The sequence below is a fragment of the Nyctereutes procyonoides genome, unplaced genomic scaffold (assembly GCF_905146905.1).
Source record: "Nyctereutes procyonoides isolate TBG_1078 unplaced genomic scaffold, NYPRO_anot_genome, whole genome shotgun sequence".
Classification (NCBI taxonomy): domain Eukaryota; kingdom Metazoa; phylum Chordata; class Mammalia; order Carnivora; family Canidae; genus Nyctereutes; species Nyctereutes procyonoides.
In genome coordinates, this window is record NW_026575040.1 from 10,288,410 (window position 1) to 10,308,503 (window position 20,094).

The 20,094-nt window shown below is 37.4% G+C and overlaps 1 protein-coding gene across 1 annotated transcript; it reads right to left on the reverse strand.

Annotated features, from left to right (window-relative positions):
- Positions 1-969: 969 nt before the first annotated feature.
- On the reverse strand, positions 970-19,896 carry RAB11A (RAB11A, member RAS oncogene family). The gene is made up of 5 exons (XM_055320046.1): positions 19,725-19,896; positions 13,221-13,416; positions 12,793-12,986; positions 11,779-11,859; positions 970-2,750 (listed from the first exon to the last, which is right to left on the reverse strand). The coding sequence occupies exons 1-5, from the start codon at positions 19,762-19,764 to the stop codon at positions 2,611-2,613; spliced, it is 651 nt and encodes a 216-aa protein (XP_055176021.1). The 5' UTR covers positions 19,765-19,896; the 3' UTR covers positions 970-2,610.
- Between the last annotated feature and the right edge of the window lie 198 nt (positions 19,897-20,094).

The window sequence follows — 20,094 nt, forward strand, 5'->3', positions numbered from 1 at the left end:
AGAAGTTATGACAACATTCAAACCACTGAGAGCATTAGTATTTTGTAAATACAAATTACTGAAGACAAAATTAAGATGTTCGTTTTCCCAATGATGTAATAAAAAGGACTAGTTCTGATGGGCAATCTAAACTCAGAGGTTTAGATTTTCTGCAGAACCTTTCAGAACTTAAAAAGACCCCTGGTGTAAGTCACTAGCTAGCACCCCTTCTTAGAATTTAGCATACAATAATGCAATGGCTAAAGATAATTTACCCCTACAGAGTTATAATTACTATTAAAGAAAAATCATAAAAAGCACTTGAGACCAATGACATACAAGTTTAAATCAAGTCGAGATGGCTAACTGGCTTTTCAGAATAGGTTAAAAAACAATTCAAAGTTAAAATAACTGAAAAGCAGAGTCAAGCAGCAAAACACTTCTAAACTGCCTTGAGCCCTAAACTGTCATAATATTTTAAAACTTAATGTTTCTTACTGGAGACAATTTGTCTCCTGAGATACTACTCAGAATAAAGACACTGTTAAGCAATCAAAGACATTTTCTACTACTACTTAAAGGGTTCTTAGAATTCTCCTAAGATCCAACCATGCCCACAGCAACATTAAGTCTATACTTGATAAAAATTCAAAGTTATTCATTTTCAATTCACTACCTAGAGTTTCTTTCTCTTAAATAATTTTGTCAAAGATTTACTACCAATTTTGAGTAAATGCCTCTTCCTGGGTCTGGGGACAATGTAATATAGGAAAGTACAAAGATTACTTCCTTAATGTTTTTGGTGATATGTTTTCTAAGAAAAGCATAATTGAACCTTATGTCTAAAATCAAAGCTGAATTTACACAATGATGCCTCCAATTCAATGTTTACTCTGTAATGCAAGGACCTATGCTCTTGCTGATCAGAATCAAATATTCCATGGCTATATCCAAAGCATCAAAAGAAAAATGTAATCTGACAACATAAAGAATAGTCCCCCTATAACTGTTTATTAGAATGTGAATATATTCCAAATCAATAACTAAAAAATAAAATAAAAATAAAAATAAATCAAGTTACAGAGCATGCATAAAATACAAAGTAGCGATTTACAAATAGATAATATTATCTTCATAACCAACCAATACTCTAAATAATAAATGGCTACAGAAGAAAACCAAAAAGAATGACCACAGCAATGCCTTCCGTGTGCCCCACACGTCATGAGCACTGCAAAAGACAGATTAACTATGAAACATAGTAATCTATGCAAGCCCACACACATACATTTTTATACTTGGGGGATATTCCACCATCCTGAATAGTATCAATTCAATCGACACAACTTTCAGAACACTGCAGAGTTAAGTGCTTAATATTATCCACAAGAAAGTAAAACTCAGTATTAGTGTGCACATTTAAAATGGGAAACTAGTTGCTCCACTGATTTCAATAATGTAGTGGGGGGATAAAGTAGTTCAGCTTTGAATAATGCCTAAATGCATTCTATTTAAACTCAAGGTACTACGTACTAAAAGAATACATGCCTTTAAGTGGTACAACTTGAGCAGAAATTAACCTCTCACTAAATTCTTTAGACATACTGAAACCAGATATTCAACTGGACTATATTCCACAATATGTTGCAAAACTCAAAAATCAGCATTGTTAAAATAATTATCCATGCCTGCTGATAGAGATGGTGATAAAACTTGGTTGCATTTCATTTACTGGAAGGTTTTAGGACAAAATTAACACTTCACAATTTGATACTAACAGCATTAAACCAGTTCTTGCCTGAGCAATAAAATGCCACATAATCTACTGCTGGGAAATTAGAGTTCAAGGATTTGGGCTGCCTAATCATGTGCAACAGAGGCATCGCAGATGGAATTCCACTAGTCTCTCGAGTTCCCAGCCTGCCAGGCAGCCTGGTTTAAATATGGCTCCATAACCACACTGCTACTGAAACCATATAACAAGCTTTTGTTTATTAACATAATCCTCGTCCAGAAAAAACTGTCCCCCTCTCTAATCACTTTGATGCTTACAAAAATTAAAAAACAAAATTTACTAGACTACTTAACCCTATTAAGGCATTTTAGAAATTGATTTCCAGAATAATGGAAAATTTTCAAGCTCTCAAAATCCTGCTATGTGTATAGGGCAATTCTTAGATTTGTGGAAATATACACTGCATTGAGAGAAGAGTGTATGATATAAGCTGCTCCTTATAAGCTGCTCTGTGGCAAAATGGTAGCTTATTTCTTCTAAAGTCTTCTTAGTTTGATTTGATCAAGACCAATAGGTCTGAGCTTCAAGTGATCAAGTTCTAAATGTGTCCTACAGTGACAGGCTTCCTTGATGAAAAGTAAACAATAACTGAGGAATCCAAACATTCAGTTTATTAAACTAAGGCTAGTGAAGCCATAGCATGAAAAAAAGCTGCAGTCATTCGGGACAAGTGGATGATTTTATAAAGCTAAAATCAAAAGACTTAAGACATGGGAAAATTCATAAGTATGAGGAAGTAATAAAACACAAAGTGACCACAAGAATTACAAATATATTTAAATCTCAGACCTGGGAAATGGACTATACACAGCCTTCTAGGGGAGAAGAGAAATGCCTTATATGTTCTGACAGCACTGCACCTTTGGCTTGTTTTCAGTGGTTGGTGGAACATGAATAGGAACCACATTGTTGCTTGGAGACATGTCATTTTCACGTCTGTCTGACATTTGCTTCTGGGAAACAATGCGGTATATCTCTGGAAAAAAACAAAACAACAGCAATACTCACTGTGAATAAACTCATTAATAGTTAATATAAAAGTACACAGAAGTAGAAAACAGATTTGCAGAAAAAGACTGCAAATAAATTTGAACAAAGAAAGCATAAATTTAAAGTTTTATTTTCAAATAACCACCGATTAGAGTAAGGGCGGAAAAGACAAAAAAAGATTTTCCTTTTCAGAGGAAAGGGTTCACCAGTCAAATAAATCTTGGTTTAAAGAGATTACATAGTTTATGGGATTAGATCTAAATTAAACCATGAAAAAAAAAAACAAAAATTAAACCATGAGAATATTTTCAGTCTACCCTTATCAAAAATCCTGTAAATACACTGATACAGTACGCCACAGAAAAATAAAGATAAATCTGCACTGAGATACATTAATATTTTTCCTGGCTGTGTAAGGAAGTGCAGAACTTCATAAACATGCCAAAATCCCAAAGGACTCTTAGAAAGGGAGGGAAAGATTATGCCTATCAATGCCTCCTGACCTAAGTTAAATTGTAATTAAATACTTTTTAACAGAGTACTTAAGATTTTATGATACTTATCAAAACTAACTATACAAACATAAAAACCGTGTCTACTTCTTCCACTGAACACTAAACTCTGTAAAGACAAGAACTCTATCTACCTTATTCAGTTCTGTACCTCCAGCACATGGCATATAGTAGGGGTTTGGTACGTAACTAGTTGGTCCAATAAGTGTTCTTAAATTCCTCTACACCCAGCATCTTTATTTAACTTTTTATTTTTTTCCTTTTTAAAATATTTTATTTATTTATGAGAGACACAGAGAGAGAAGCAAAAGACATAGAGGGAGAAGCAGGCTCCTCAAGGGGAGCCCAATGTGGGACTTGTCCTGTCCTAAGCCAAAGGCTCAACCACTGAACCACCCAGGCATCCCTATTTAACCCATTTTATTTGGTCTTCTATTTCACTGCCTAAAAGTATTTCCCTCTGACAGATTATGAATTCCTTACAGAGAATGTATCTTATTTATCTTTACTCTCCCAGTTCTCCCTCAAAACAAAACAAAAAATCCTCAAAGGTAAGGGAATTCTAAAAATGGGATAAATTGACATGATGTGCCTATTATGATGTACTATGAAAGACACAATGTGTTCCTACAAAGGATACCTATGTATTCCTGCCAAAAAATGCTTAAAATGAATTTATCCTAAGAAAACATTTAGATAAATTCAGATGGAGGGACTTTCCAAAAATACTGGCCAAGAGTCTTCAAAACATTTATTGTTATAAAAATGCATTTAAAAGATGAGGATAGGGGATCCCGGGATGGCTCAGCGGTTTAGTGCCTGCTTCGGCCCAGGGCGTGGTCCTGGAGTCCCAGGGTCAAGCCCCACATCGGGCTCCTGCATGGAGCCTGCTTCTCTCTCTGCCTATGTCTCTGCCTCTCTCTGTGTCTCTCATGAATAAATAAAATCTTTAAAAAAATAAATAAATAAAAGATGAGGATAAATGTTCTACATCTATAGTGTCCAATATAGTACATATTTAAATTAAATTTAAAATCCAATTCCTCAATCCACTAGCCCTATTTCAAGCTCTCAATAACAACCTGTACCCAGTAGCTACTCTATTTGATAATACCTCAGATATGAAACAATTCCATCAATGTGTGACCTTTGGCCAAATTGACATTTAAAATGTAAAAACCAAATCTATAAAAGAATTATTAGTACACTTGGAGAAATAAGAATATGAACTGTACATTAGCTAATACCACATAAACATAAATTTCTTAAATATGATATGGTATTGTGATTACTCATAATGCCTTGTACTTAGGAGATAAAATGCTTCAGTATTTACTTGTGAAGTGCGAGAATGTCTACAATTTATTTTCCAAAGACTGAGTAAAGAGGGAAAAAAGTATATACACACATGTAAATAAGTCAAATATAGTAAAGTGATGATCCTAAAGGAAGGGTATAAGGTATTATTCCTATAATACTTGGAATTAAAAAAATTGTTTATAGGGTAAAAAAGGGAAAGTAGAAGTCTATTTTCAAAATGCTCCAAGAACATGTCAACCAACTGTAATGTAGTAACATCATTTGGATTGGATTCTAATTTGAACTGTAAAAAAAAAAAAAAAAATTTGAGACAAGAACTTTTAATATTGTTTAGATAATAGATGATAATAAGAAATTGCTGCCAATTTTTTAGTGGTTTTGTTGCTTTGGGTTTACGCCCCAATCTTTTAGATCTACATCATGAAATGTTTACAACTGAAATGATGTAATATCAGGGATTTGTTTCAAAAAATAAGGGAGGGAAGAGGTGGAACAAACACTGGTCATGAACTGATGGTTGTTGGTGGCTACATGGGAGTTGAGGATACTGTCCTACTTTTGGTATGTTAGACACTTTCCATTACCAAAAGATAGAGAAAAAGAAATGTGTTAAATGAATTTATTTTCTCCAAATTAAGAACTAATTTCTCTTAAGTTGAACAAGAGCAAGCTATAGTCAACTGAATGTATAAACTAGCAAAAACACTGACAGATATAACGTACCTTTCCTTACTTTTTTTGGGGGGGGAGGAGGTCGGCTAAAATTTGGGTCTGAGAAGGTTGATAGTACTTCTCAAAAGCTGAAGAAGAGAAAATTAAGAAAGCCTACTGACTAAATTAAAAAAAAAAAGGCTATGTATTCTTCATTTAGATTCTTTTCATTGCAGAGATCGAACTGGAGTGTGTCAAGGGTAGAGGGAAAGACACTCATTCAATCAGGCTAGTGACTAAGAAATAAAGACAATTATTGACTTAATGTAAAACTTGACTAGTCATTCTTTAATGTTTTCTCCCTAATCCCAAACTGGATGGCTCTTCTTTTAAGTGCACATGATTAAATGTGACCCTCTACAAAATTTAACTTCTTTACAAGTTGTTTTGGAGATTTAGAGGAGCCAAAACAAAAAATATTTTGCAGACTCTTATATGAAAAGCAAATACTTGAAGAGTGGAAAAGAAAGAGTTCTCAAAGAACAGAAAGTTAAATATTAAAGAGATCTCATTACAAAGCAAGAAATTTGAGCAGTATTGTATAACTGGTATGCAAGTACTACACAGTTCCGTGGAAATGGATTACTGCTACATTTGTTCCAGTCACCGAACAGATGTCCACTAATGAAAATGCCAAAGCAGTAAAGAAAATAGGAAAAGTGCTGATCAAGAAAGAAAAAGAAAATTTTCTTTCAAGTAGAATGGGCACTAAGAAACTACTCAAGTAATTTATTTAACATCTCCTGTGGCTGGGTGTGTCACTTAAATACTTTGATAAGAAAATAGGAAGCAGGTACCCACTAGGTGCTATCTGATTAGAGGTTATTTAAGGAGGGAAAGGAAACAGGACTAGTAAGTAACGTGGTAAACCAGATGCAAATATTTTCCTCTTTCAAGGGCATGTTCTCCTTTAGAACCAGATGTATGTGATACACTAATTCCTGTACAGTTCCTCTTCCAGATGTCCAAAGGCTAGGCAAGGTTAAAAAGAAAAGGAATTCTGCTGTGCTGTTCCTATGTTAGACACAATCTCTTACAGATCTAAATAGAAAGTTAAAATATTAATAGAGAGTTTTAAATACAACCTAGCAAAGTTAAATTAAAAAGACACATGCCTATCTCTCTATTCATACTCTCTTCATACTCTAATAAAGTATGAAGCAATTTGCAAAGTACACTCTAAGGAAGTTAAATGCAATTGTTCTAAACTAGGGAACAAAAAGAGCTAAAAATCTTTGCGCTCTCCAAAAATTGTAAAAATAACAAAAGCTGAGTATTCCACTACAGCTTAAGTCAAAATTGCTTAGGTCTTCTACAAACACTCTGCTCACCATTAAGTTTCTTGAACATCAAAAAAATGCTCTGATTTTATATACTGGCATGTATTTGAAAAATTGTCACATGCCAAGAACAAAAATAATACACCTCAGGGTGTCTGGGTGGCTCAGTTTAGTTAACTGACTCTTGATTTCAGTGCAGGTCCTGATTTACATTCAAGCCGCACATTGAGCTCCATGCTAAGAGTAGAGCTTACATTAAAAGAAAAAAAAAACCCTTGTTAAATGATTCTCACTACTTTAGCCATAAAATTAAGAGTTCAGTCTTCAATAACTAATGACTTGGGCTTATTAATTAAATGGAGAAACCTTGCAGTTACCACTTTAACCAAGTGATCAGATTTAACATCACCAGTAATGAATACAACAAACTAATATCACAACCTCCTGATAGGATACACTGAGATCGCTTTTGTGGTATTTTTGCTGAAACTGCATAATCTGAATTTAATTATGAGGGATCATGAGACAAACGCAAATTGAGGGACACTACAAAATAAATGACCTGTACCCTTCAAACAAAATATATCAATAAACAAAGGATTAAGGATCTGTTCAGATTAGAGGAGATGAAAGAGGTAGGAAAGCTGAATGCAATTTGTGATGTGATCTCTCAATTTCTTTTGCTAATAAGGACATAATTTGAACAAATGGCAGAATCTGCACAAGGTCTGTAGCTAAACATTGATATGGATTACTATCTAACTCTGATTTTTGGCAACTGCACTACAGTTATTAAAGAGAACATCCTTGTTTTTAAGAAATATGCACTGAAAAGTACTTAGGTGCAAGAGGCAACAAGTCTGCTAGTATGAAATGGTGCAAGAAAAAAATTAGTATATAGCAAGAGGAAGAAAAAAGAATAAAGCAGATACAGTAAAATACCAACATTTGGGGAATATGGTGAGGGTATTTATAATTTCTTTGCACTATTATTGCAACTTTTCTTCTTTTAAAGATTTATTTATTCATCTTAGAGAAAGAATGTGTGTTGGTGGGGGAAGGGCAGAGGGAGAGAGAATCTCAAGCAGATTTGACGCTCGGCATGTAGCCCTGATGCTCAATCCCGTAACCCTGAGATCATGAAGTGAGCTGAAAACAAGAGTCTGACGCCTGACTGTACCACCCAGGCACCTCACAACTTAAAGTCTGAAACTGTCAAATTTCAAACTTAAAAGAAAAAATAAGAGTATGGAAAGTATGGATTAAAAACATCCCTTAATGAACTCGACGATAAAAAAAAAAAAAAACAGAACTGCACAGCAATGCAGAGGCTGAGCAATCTAGTAGGTTCACTCAAGTACTAGCCAACTATCTCTAAAAATCATCACCAGCAAAATTGTCATGGAGTTACTGTCAAATTCATGGATGCCAAAAATGCCAGGAGTCTATTCTAAACAAGCAACACAGTGAACTTTGGAGTAATAAAACAGATAAATATTCTAACATAATTTTCCAACTTGAAAATGAAAAAACGATTTTTTCTTCCAGCAACATCAAAACACCATGTAAATGCTCCCTTAATGCTGTTAACATTCAAGGTAGAATTAAACTTAATGAGATTACTGTTATCTTTACTGGGTTTTTTTGTCCTCCCATTTCTTTTTTCTTTTCTTTTCTTTTCTTTCTTTCCTTCTTTCTTTTTTTTTTTTTAAGATTTATTTTAGTAGGGGTGAGGTAGAGGGGGAGAGAAATCCAAGCAGATTCTGTGCTGAACAGAACCTAACTTGGAGCTAAACCCTACCACCTCAAGATCACAACCCAACCAGAAACCAAGGGTCAGACACTCAACCAACTGTACCACCAAGGCACCTCATTCCTTCCTGTTTTTTCTAAGTATTAATACTCCTACTGGTATATAAAGAGAAGTTTAAAACAAACATCCTAGCACATGCAAAACAACAGAGATGTCTGCTCCACATGCAGTGATCTCTGATCCCACAGATCAACACTGAGATTTATGCTCCAAGGAAGCTGAGAAAATAGTGAATATAGAGAGGAAAAATGGTAGTAAGTGAAGCTGAAGTCTTATTTGCTTTTAAGCAACATTAAGCAGTAGTAGCATATGTTAAATCTAGAATGAATTTTAAGAAAAATGGCCAAATGTTCTTCATCTTTAAGGACAAAACAGTTCTGGGACGCCTGGATGGTTCAGCGGTTGAGCATCTGCCTTTGGCTCAGGGCATGATCCTGGGATCCGGGATCAAGCCCCACATTAGGCTCCTGCCTCTCTCTGTGTCTCTCATGAATAAATAAATAATCTTAAAAAAAAAAAGACAAAACAATTCAATTTGAAGTATATATCATACTTATTGATTAGTTAGCTCATGTTTGAGTTAATTAAGTTCAATGTTACAAAATGATACACACAATAGTTAACTGCAGATGGTCTCATCTTCACTTAATATCAGAATAGTCTAGAAACTGAGATCAGAAAGGGCTAGAATCTAGAATGCACAGGAGATCTGATGGGACTATAAAAAAATATCTCAACAAGCACTAAAAAATTTTTTCAAACGAGGTTTTCGGAGGCCTTGAGACTCACAGACCCTCAAGATGACTTAACTCACTTATTATTTAAAACAGTGCAACTCTGAGGACACAGGAAGTTCAGTGACTAGTTACACAGGGAGTGGGAACAAAATGCTAAAAAGTAAAAACCTACAACTCCTAGGTCTAAATTTAGTACTCTACATAATTGACTTAATAGAATCTGCACAAGTGGTTGTAAAGAAAAGAAGTAGGATTTGCAAATACACTGCAATAATTAATCAAATCTTGCTTGCAATAGTCTAATGAAACAGAAGATTTTTTATTTGAACAGAAGATTCTAAGGGAAAGCTACTGTGTTCCAAGAGACTATTTAATCCAACCTCAGCACCAGTTCTATTATAGTTACTATTTTTCTCCTAACAGAAAATAATTCTAATCAACTATTGTTTATTATACCTACTGTATGTGAATCATCACTATTTTTATTTTTTTTCATGCTTTAACTGCTATTTAGCTACTAGTTCATCAAATGTCCACTCTGTACTAGGTATAAGTTAAGTATTTTTCACATGTATGAACTCATGAATTCATTTTTGGAGTCTAGAGTAGATGTCTCACATTAACAGGCAACTCTTTTCTGTGAGTTACAGAGATAAAAACCTTTAAGTCACAACATAACAGGTAAGTCAAATCATACCACAAGGTATTTATAAATATAAGCCCTCTTAAAAAAACACAAAACTATTTATTTTTAATTTAATGTTGATTTTAATTTAACATATTTAAATTTTACAGATAAAGAATTTAAGACCTAGAAAAGTTAGGTAATTTGCTTAAGATTACAGAGCCAATGGTAACTGAAGGAGCCAGGACTAAAACACAAATCAGGGTTCTAAGACCATGCTCTTAAATTCTAGGCTTTATTCTCTACATATTTCAAGTCTGAAATATGATATTTAAAAGTTAAAATTTGTAGATCACTAAATTCTACACCTGAAACTACTATTACATTGTATGTTAACTGGAATTTAATAAAAACTTGGGAAAATTAAAAATAAAAAAATCAGGGCACCTTTGTGCTCAGCTGGTTAAATATCTGACTCCTTGGGAGACTGCTTAAGATTCTCTCCTTCTCCCTCTGCCCTCCTTACTTTGTACTTGCTCTCTCTACAAAAATAAATAAATTTTAAAAAATTTTTAAATAAAAATAAAAGTTAAAATCTGTTCACCTCTAATGCAAGTACTACATACAAAGAATACATTAAAATTTTGTTATATTAAAATTGGAAACAGGACACTTGGGTAGCTCAGTGGTTGAGCATCGGCCTTGGGCTCAGGGTGTGATCCTGGAGTCCCAAGATTGAGTCCCATATCGGGCTCTCCCCAAGGGGCCTGCTTCTTGTTCTGCCTATGTGTCTGCCTCTCTCATGAATAAATAAATAAAATCTTTTAAATAAATAAACAAATAAAATTGGAAACTTATTAACCATTTTTCCATACAGACCTGTTCGAAAGTCATATCAGACTACGGTATATAGTAAGCCTACACTTTACAACACGAGTTCTTAAAAATAATATAATTTTAAACTACTTTAATACAACCCATCAAACTACTTACTAGAGAATTAAGATTAAACTTGCTGACAAGTTGGTCATTCAAATAAAGTCAGAGTAAATATGAGTCAACACGAATACAGCCTTGAAATCCAAGATTGACCTGATCTGCACATCTAATTTTAAAACAGCATGAACTTTGTTCTTTTTCCACTACTTAAACTTTTTTTTTTTTTTTTTAAGATTTTATTTATTTATTCATGAGAAACACAAAGAGAGAGGCAGAGGGAGAAGCAGGCAGGGAGCCCGATGAGGGACTGGGCCTCAACCACTAAGCCACCCAGGCATCCCCTATTTAAACTTTTCCATATGCAATTACTCACTGTTCTCCAGAGAGGACACCTTGCTTCTTTTACATCACAAGAGAGTTTTACTTTTTGTTTTTTCATTTAAATTCTTAAAAATATGTTTTCCCCTAGCTGCTTCTATAATGTATCAGAACAAAGCAAGCCTTTTCTTTGCTAAATTTCAAAGGACATTTCTATCTTCCCATAGTCAGGATTTCCGTATCTTATGAAAATGCCTTTAACCATTACTTTGTACTTGTGACCATAAAGTATGGAATAACTGGACTGACGCAATAATATAAGTAAACAAATTATTTTCAAAGTACTTTTCCTAATTACAAACCAGATAAACTAGGATGATTAAAGCTCAGCAAGGAAGAATTGTTAACTAATTTTGTTTTTTTTTTTAAATTTTTATTTATTTATTTATGAGAGAGAGAGAGAGAGAGAGAGAGAGAGAGAGAGAGAGAGAGAGGCGCAGAGGGAGAAGCAGGCTCCATGCACCGGGAGCCCGATATGGGATTCAATCCCACGTCTCCAGGATCGCGCCCTGGGCCAAAGGCAGGCGCCAAACCGCTGCGCCACCCAGGGATCCCCTGTTAACTAATTTTGTACTTTAAATAGCTCTTGTCTCAAATGATAGTTATTCTCAGTGTGATATATAGGTTTCCTAATTTGTTTAAATTACATTCTTCAAACTTCCAATTCCCACTAGCATAATCTAAAAATTCAAGTCTTACCTGTCAGAATTGTCTGAAAAGCAGCTTCTACATTTGTAGAGTCTAGAGCGGAAGTCTCAATGAATGACAAACCATTCTTTTCTGGGGGGAGGGGGGGAGATAAAAACTTCAGTCTTGTCAAATTTTATGAAAGAGATGTAATACATTCTAGCCTTCAAAAGGAAAATAACCTAAGTCCTCCCCAATTTCTTGAGCAATAAGGGCATCATTCTATTTACACTTCAGCATATTAAAAAGAACAGTGAAAAATTTTCATTGCCTCCTTAATTAAAAAATACTTGTTACATCTATACACTACCAATGAATGACGTTATTCAAAATGTAGTAAACTTATCAAATACTCAGTTATTTCCATCCATTACTGTCCTTCTCCATCAACCACAGAATTATGATATGAACATGGATGAGTAGGTGCTATTCACTTAGAATTCTTTAACTATATTATTTGAAATAAAGCTTCTTGCCTGGAAAACTAAAAAACTATTGTAAAAACCTTTATTCACAGCATAATCACTAGTAGACAGTCAAAACTTTCACTAGCCAAGAATGCTGCCTTCTAGTAGGCTATTCCAAACAGGAGTTATAGGCAGATCCTCCATTAAATCAAAAAAGTTGTAACTCCTAAGCAGCCACATCCCTGTTGGTTGTTGACATTCCCTGGGCCATTGTCTTTCAGACCCACATAGAGCAGCCTTGGTAAAATACTGACATAACAGAGAAAGAGACAGGAAGCACAAAATAAACTGAGAGATATCATCTACCCTTTCCAGGGAAAGAAAGTAAGATTTATATTCAACTCTTGGCAGCAAAAACTCAAAATACTAGTGTTTTAATGACTCAAAATTAAGGAAGAAAGTCATCACAAACTTTCCGAACAATCCTTGCTGAGTATTCACGTTTACCTTTTTGAAACTACTGTAAGCGATTACTGTCATTGGAAAAGTATCAAAACTGTAAGAAATAAGAGTTAAAAATACAGAATCACTGTAATACCATGAAATTCATATCACTAACCTGCAAAAGCTCTTGCTTCATCTGTAGGAACTGCCCTGAGATGACGCAAATCACTTTTATTGCCCACAAGCATGATAACAATGTTACTATCAGCATGATCTCTCAGTTCTTTCAGCCATCGTTCTACATTTTCATATGTGAGATGCTTAGCAATGTCATACACCAGTAAGGCACCTACAGCTCCACGATAATATCTGAAAACAGAAACAGGTATTTAATGTTAGAAAACAATGCTAAGATGGAAGGGAATACTGAGAAGAACTAAATATATAGATTATATATTTTTAAAAACACATTTATAAATACATTTCAAAATCCTAATACTGGAATTCTTAAGAGGAAAAAAAAGTTCCTTTTCCAATACCAAAAGTTAGCTAATTCAGTTGATGGCAGTCTATTTCTCAGAATTTAAAAACTATGAGACTTACGCTGATGTTATAGCTCGGTATCGCTCCTGCCCTGCCGTGTCCCATATCTGTGCCTTTATTGTTTTCCCATCAACCTGGATGCTTCTTGTTGCAAACTCTACTCCAATGGTGCTCTTACTTTCGAGATTAAACTCATTTCGAGTAAATCGAGACAAGAGATTACTCTTTCCAACACCAGAATCTCCAATAAGGACAACTGAAAAAAAGACAAAGAATTTAATGTCAATGAATGGGGCAGACATCGTTCAGAATACTACCACGCTTCAAAGCAAAAACGACAGAACATCTGATTTTTTTTTTTTACAAGGGATGGGGGCAGGAAAGGCAAATAGCCCATGTTCTTTACCTGTTACCAATCAATAAAACCAATTTATTCTTTTTAAATTGTTTCTACCCACATAATAACTTCCACACATCATCTGCTTAGTACAAATACAGTATCCTGTCTTACATATGCAATTTTAATTACAGGTCTACTGGACTCTGATTAATTACCATAAATGCTATACCAACCTTATTACCATACAAGATAGTAACATGAAAGATAAATCCTACACCAAATACACAATTTGTGATATTAAAGTGTATCATACATGAAGGTAACAAAGGATATCAGTGAGTAGAAAGGATGGAAAGGATGAAAATGTTCTACTTAGTTTAATCAAAGACTGGGTGTAACTTCAGGACTCACACCTGGGCAAAATGAAACACATTTACCATATGAGGCATCAGGTTTACAAACTTTGTCACCCAGATCACAAAAACTACAAGGACCTTTTCACAGCTACATTCATCCGATAGGCAGGATGCTAGAGACCCTACAAAAACGGATACCCCAATTAAGTTTAACAGGAGCCCTACGAAGCTAATAATCCTTGACTTACTCTGAGTAAAAGCCAAAGCAGAGGGCACACACTTTCTGTTATGACTTAATTTTTTAAAACAAGTTTGGTTTAGATGAATTTATTTCCTATGATCACTAATGGAGGCAGTTTATTTATTAACCAAATACATGAGGATTTTTCTTTCACCCAAGACAATGTTATACTTAAGAATTTCATAAGCAATGGGGAAATAGGCAGTTCACTTGTTCTAAAGCATTTCTACCTGAATTTAAAGAACAAAATGAATTCACAGGTTTATAGAACATGAGCTAAAAAAATTTACAAAAGAAAAAAATGCAATCAGCATTTCAGGAAATAAGACTTATTTCTACTGTTGACTACTAGTCCTTCCTACTAGCTGATTCAGGTACCAAGACTAGAAAATCAAACATGTGAGAGTAACACCAAGGACTAAGACCATGCCTTACTAAAGAGACTGGGATTTGGTGGTTAGAGGGAGAGGTAGGTAAAAACTTTAAGAGCTCAACGCACTCTGGTCAGAGGGCAAAGAGAGTCTACTATGCGTTCCTTCCTTGCCACAAGAGCGGATACAAGCTGGCCTCTGGACAGTCCTGGATGAAGTACATTATCAAATGCATATCTTTCTGACTTCCTCTATTAGCTGATTCAGCAAGAAATCATCCAGGTGGCAGTAAGTCCATGAAGCACAAACTGCAGTTATTTCTTTTAAGATTCTTAAAATTTATTCATTAGAGAGACAGAAAGCAAGGCAGAGACACAGGTAAAGAGAGAAGCAGTCTCCCTGCAAGGAGCCTGATGAGGGATTCGATCCCAGGACTCCGGGATCATGACCTGCACCAAAGGCAGACACTCAACCACTGAGCCACCCAGGTGTACCAGAAGAGAATCCCAGTTTCAGTGTAATAGTCTACCCTCTTGCTAGGATACGCTCACTGTTGCCTCTTAGTGCAAGAGGCCTAATTTTCTGCTGAGGAAACCCTTTGAGAGTCATTTCTAAACCCACACTAGCACTGAGGTGTAAACGTCTCATTTGAGGTGGGAATAGGGAAAAAGGGAGAAATCAAAAAGTTAAAATATGTTTACTTCATAGACATTCAGATATCAATAATTCAGGAGCCAATCACTTTAAAATCAAAAAGACACCTAAAATGACAATGTCTCTGGAAAATTAAATAACTTACCCAAAGAACACCTCCCTCCCACAAAAACTCTAGCACTTTCAAGTTCTGGTTTCTTCCCTTCTGACCTCCATGTTAACAAATGATTATGCTCTTTATCTCCCCACTCAGCATAAAGATAGTGAAGGCATTTTTTCCTTCAATATAATAATTTTAACATTATAAAAAATAGCGCCTTTATCTGAAAATAATTCAAGTCTCATGAATGCTTTATACAGTATAAAATAATTATCTCAACTAGACATGGACAGGGTTGCCAGAATAATAGACTAACAACTTGTTAAAGGATTATATCTTGAAAGACACCAGAAGATACTGGTTAAGAATAGTGCTGCCAAGAAGATGCTAAGAAATAACACAGTAAAGAAAGCTGGTTCTATTCAGTTACCAAATGAGAAACCAAACCAAGACGGGTTACATTTAAGGTCACCAAAAAAATAAAAGCAAACCAGAATGGACTACTCAAGCAATGTAAGAGAATTTACTGGCTATAGCTGAAAAACCAAACACAAAAGTTCAGAGACTCAATTTCTAACCAAAATAGTTTCTCTCATTAAGATAACAAAGTACGATTGCTTTTTAAAAATGTGACAAACTACATGATCACATCCTATGGTTCAAGAAAGGAATGTGCAGTGACTTTCCAAATGTTTTCCTTAACTAGTACCTTAGGTTAAAAGTTTACTTCCCATTTTAAACATTTTATGCTATATCCATCTATATAGCACGTGCGGGGGGGGGGAGTATGTATGATGATATAAACATAAATAACAGCATCTATGTATTAAACACTTATAGCATTTCTAAAGTAACCTAACGATGTTTATTACCACTTGGTAATAAACCTTCCCTGCTAAATTTTAAATACCATTCTAATACCTAATATTAAATTTGGCTCATAAAAGATCTGCCATAAAAGCAGAATATACATATAAATTATACCTTATTTAATAAAAACTTCCACCTCTCCAACCACATTAAGTTTTATATATTCTCTTGCAAGCTAAAGTACTGGACCAAAATTTAATTCAAGAAATCAGAGTATATCAGATCTAAATGTTAACATCTGAAAGGAAAACGGTTAATTTTCATACTGATTTTTATAAAACTTGGGGGGCATCTGGGTAGCTCAGTCACTTGAGCATCTTGCCTTTGGCTTGGGTAATGATCCTGGGGTCCTGGGACCATTGTAAGGCTCCTTGTTCAGTGATAGTCTGCTTCTCCCTCTCTCCCTCCTCAAGCTTGCTAGCTTGCACTCTCTCTCAAAAACATTAATAAAATCTTTTAAAAAATAAAAAATAAACTGGGGAGATTTTTCTACTCCTTCAGCTATATTCATAGTCCTACCTCACCACAAGTCTTGAAAATAAAATGTATTCTAGTACACCAATAAAGCCTTAGTCTAGACAAGTTTTTCCAGATTCAACAGAATGTGAGTTACTCAACCGAAAGTTGTGAAAGAAAAACTACCAAGATACAAGACAGCAAAGTTCCCAAGATCTTTTCCATTGACAATCAGCTGATGGTTAATTACTACTGACCTTTAACTAGATTGAAAATATCTTGAATATGTATCTAGATATTTTCAAAAAATGTGACTCTGAAATGGCATCTACAACACCAATAGGAAATATGACTGATGCCTGCTTCGCTTATGTGTCCCACAGGGCCATAACCACATTATATATACATACTTACAGAATCAAAGCTTTTGAAATAAAAAGTCAAGTTTTAAAAAATAAAATACCCATACACACACCAATAGTCTCCTTGTTGAGCTTAACTAAAGATTAATGCTCAAGAACAAATACATAACACAGAATAATTGTCCTTCAACTGGTTAGAGTTACAAACTAACTTCCAATTCCCTCAAAGTGTGAAGGTGTGATAGGTAAGCAATCTTACAAGTAGAAGGGCCTACCTCATCTCAGTGACTAAACCTCTGAAGAATGAAACTAGTTTAAAATGGAATTATTGTTGCTTTGCTTTAAGATATAACTCTATAAATAAAAAATTGGCTAACTAATCAGCACTAAAGTAAAAAAAAAAAAAAAGTGACTCATATCCTGTAAGAGCTTTAAAAAAGTGGAAATTCTTCTCAGCAAAATCTTTTTAAGACCCAATCTTAAGAAGCAAAATGTACAACAAAATGGAAACATAAAATACTTTAAAAGTTCCTGCTTTTAAATTTCTTTCATAATACTTGAATGCTCTTATGAAGATTTAAGGTTCAAAAAGCTGACAAGAACCACAGAACTTTCTTCACATTATTATCACTTACTGAATCCTCAAAACCAGTCTCATTTAATTCTAGAGATAGGTATTATTTCCTTTTTAGAGATGAGGGAACTGAGGCTCAAAGGTCACAAAGCAAGTTTAAGACCTGAGTCAGAATCTGAATCCAAGCCTGCGTGATTCCAAAGCACCCTGCCCTCAATCACTGTTAGGATGGTCTAATCTCAAAGTTAAGTTAAAATCCCTTAAACCAATCTAGGACAATTAATATTCTTAGTGGGGGTGTGGGGGGGGTGGGGAATGATTTTTATAAACAACAGTCAAGCTCCACATCAAACAGGAGAAAGACTTGTGAGTTGCTAGTCCATCTTGTTCTAAATCACTTCAAAGATAGCTAGCTGCTTACTGCCTTGTACCTTATTTTAAGAAATCTTTTAAGGACTAAACACCAGTCTCTAGGGCCTCACCTAAGTAATTTCACATGACCTCAGATGCCCTCAGCAAAGAGTATGCTAAAGAACCCATGCTTCCTTTTTGTATTTATAAAATGCATTAAGTAAGCTCTTCTCTGCAGATGACTTTCCACTCACTATGGGGGAGCAAGGATGAACCCTGTACTCACCCTATATTTACAGAATATTGTAGCCCAGAGGAGTTAGGTGGTGGTTAAGATTTGCAAAGTATTGGTAAAGCAGTGTTTCCTGCTTCCTTCAGTCAATCATTCTTAGCACCCAATGGCAAGGTCAGAAACCATCACCATGCTTAACACTCTTTTTAAAAAAAACTCCACCCTCCACTGTAAAGCCTTAATAGCAATGGCTTCTTCCTCTCTGGTAATGATCTTTGTTCAGCATACTATACTGATGGCTGCCCTAATTCAGAAGCAGTGAAAGAGCATCTGAGTGAGAGCGCATTCACGGAACAAAACAAACAAAACAAAACAAAAAAGAGCATTTACCGTACTCTTTCTGGTTAAACACTGTACCCTTTATTTTTGTTGATACCAACTATCGGGATTCTTTCCTGAGGAACCAATAGGCAATTCTTTCTATCCATTCCCCACCCTCCAGTATGTTCTGTCCAAGGGCACTAACAGGTCTCCCGATCTCGTCATACATATTAAATCCCACCAAAGAGCACACAACTGTAGCCCTAGCCCCCGCACCTTTCGGGGAAAGGTATGTGGCTAAAAAGTGGGACTCTTTCCCTTCCTGTTCTAGTAACACCAAAAGATCGGGATCCTCCCGGCGCTGCAGCAGGAAGCAACCCGTCCACAGTGATAAAGCAGGCGAGTATTTGTGCAGCGCACAACCTTTCCTGCTCAGGAACTGGGCCTTCAGGTCTGGCAAGGATAACAGCCACCACCCATCCGCAACCCCTTCTCGCTCGCAGTCTGGAGTTCTCCCGGGCTGGCTGCCGCTGGGGAGGGAGAGGAGGAGGGAAAAGAAAAAGGAAAAAAAAAAGGAAAAAAAAAAAAAGCCCAGATGGGAAGTCCCAACAGTGTGTCGGGTCACTGCGACAAGTGCGCGCGTGGGTGACGGGCAATCCCTCCTGCCCTGCCCCCCGCCCCCGGGGTCGCACGGGGGACGCGGGAGAGGTCCCGATTATTTGGGGGAGGAAAGGGAGGGAGAGAGCGAGCAGCCCCGGGGGGGGGGCGGGGGGGGCGGTGCGAGGTTATAACCGACCCAGGGGGCTATGGGGGCGGGAGGGGTGGGGACCCCCCGGCCCGCTCGGATTCCGACCGGGGCCTGGCACGGGCCCGAGAGGCGCCGGTCCGGGGGGAGCAGGGCGCAGAGGTGGGGGGGCCTGTGGTGGGAGTGTGCGCCTACGGGAAGGTGAGCGAGGGCAGGGCCGGTCACAGGGGCTCAGGCAGGGGCGCTGAGGGGGAGGGGCGCCAACCCGAAAAGACACAGGGTGGGAGGGGCGCCCCTGGCCAGGGGCCACCGGACCCGGGAAGCGCTGGCGAGCTGGAGGCGGCGGCCCGCCGTGGAAGGGCACGGGGTGGGGGGCGCGGAGGCAGGCGAGGGCCTAGGGGGGTCGCTGCGAGCCCGGCGTGCGCGGAGGGCGCCCCGACCTGGGGAGAGCGCGGCGCGCACCGCACGGCCGGGAAGGGCGGAGGGAGGCCGGCTTCGGTGCACGGCCGGCCCGCGCGGGTCCCCAAGGCAGTGCCCCGGGGCCCCCGGACCCCGACCCGCTGAGGAAAGTGGGGCAGCCCACGGCCTCACCTTTGAAGAGATAGTCGTACTCGTCGTCGCGGGTGCCCATTGCGCGGCCGGGGAGCGAAGGGGCGGGAGCAGCAGCGGTACCGGTGGGACCAGGGGGCGTCGCTGCAGGGGTAACCCGAGCGCCGAGCCTCAGCTGCCGGACCGGGGAAAGAACCCCTCCCTGCCGCTACGTCACTTCCGGCAGGCCCCAGCCCCTCGGGGGAAGCACTTCCGGGAGGCGACGCTCCGCCCCCGAGCCCGGGAGGGGCGGTGCGAGGCCGAGTCGTGTCGGTCTTCAAATTCTGCACCACCCCCCCCCAGTTCTCCTCCCCGCTCCAAGAAGCTTAGATGGGGAATGCAGCTCTGGATTCCCAGCTCTGAGCCGCCGCTT

Excerpts from the sequence above, each read along its gene's own strand:
- RAB11A (XM_055320046.1), bottom strand. The coding sequence starts at position 19,764 with ATGGGCACCCGCGACGACGAGTACGACTATCTCTTCAAAG. Across the intron at positions 12,987-13,220 it reads TACCGAGCTATAACATCAGC|ATATTATCGTGGAGCTGTAG; the intron begins GTAAGTCTCATA and ends TTCTGTTTTCAG. Across the intron at positions 11,860-12,792 it reads TGAAGCAAGAGCTTTTGCAG|AAAAGAATGGTTTGTCATTC; the intron begins GTTAGTGATATG and ends CCCTCCCCCCAG.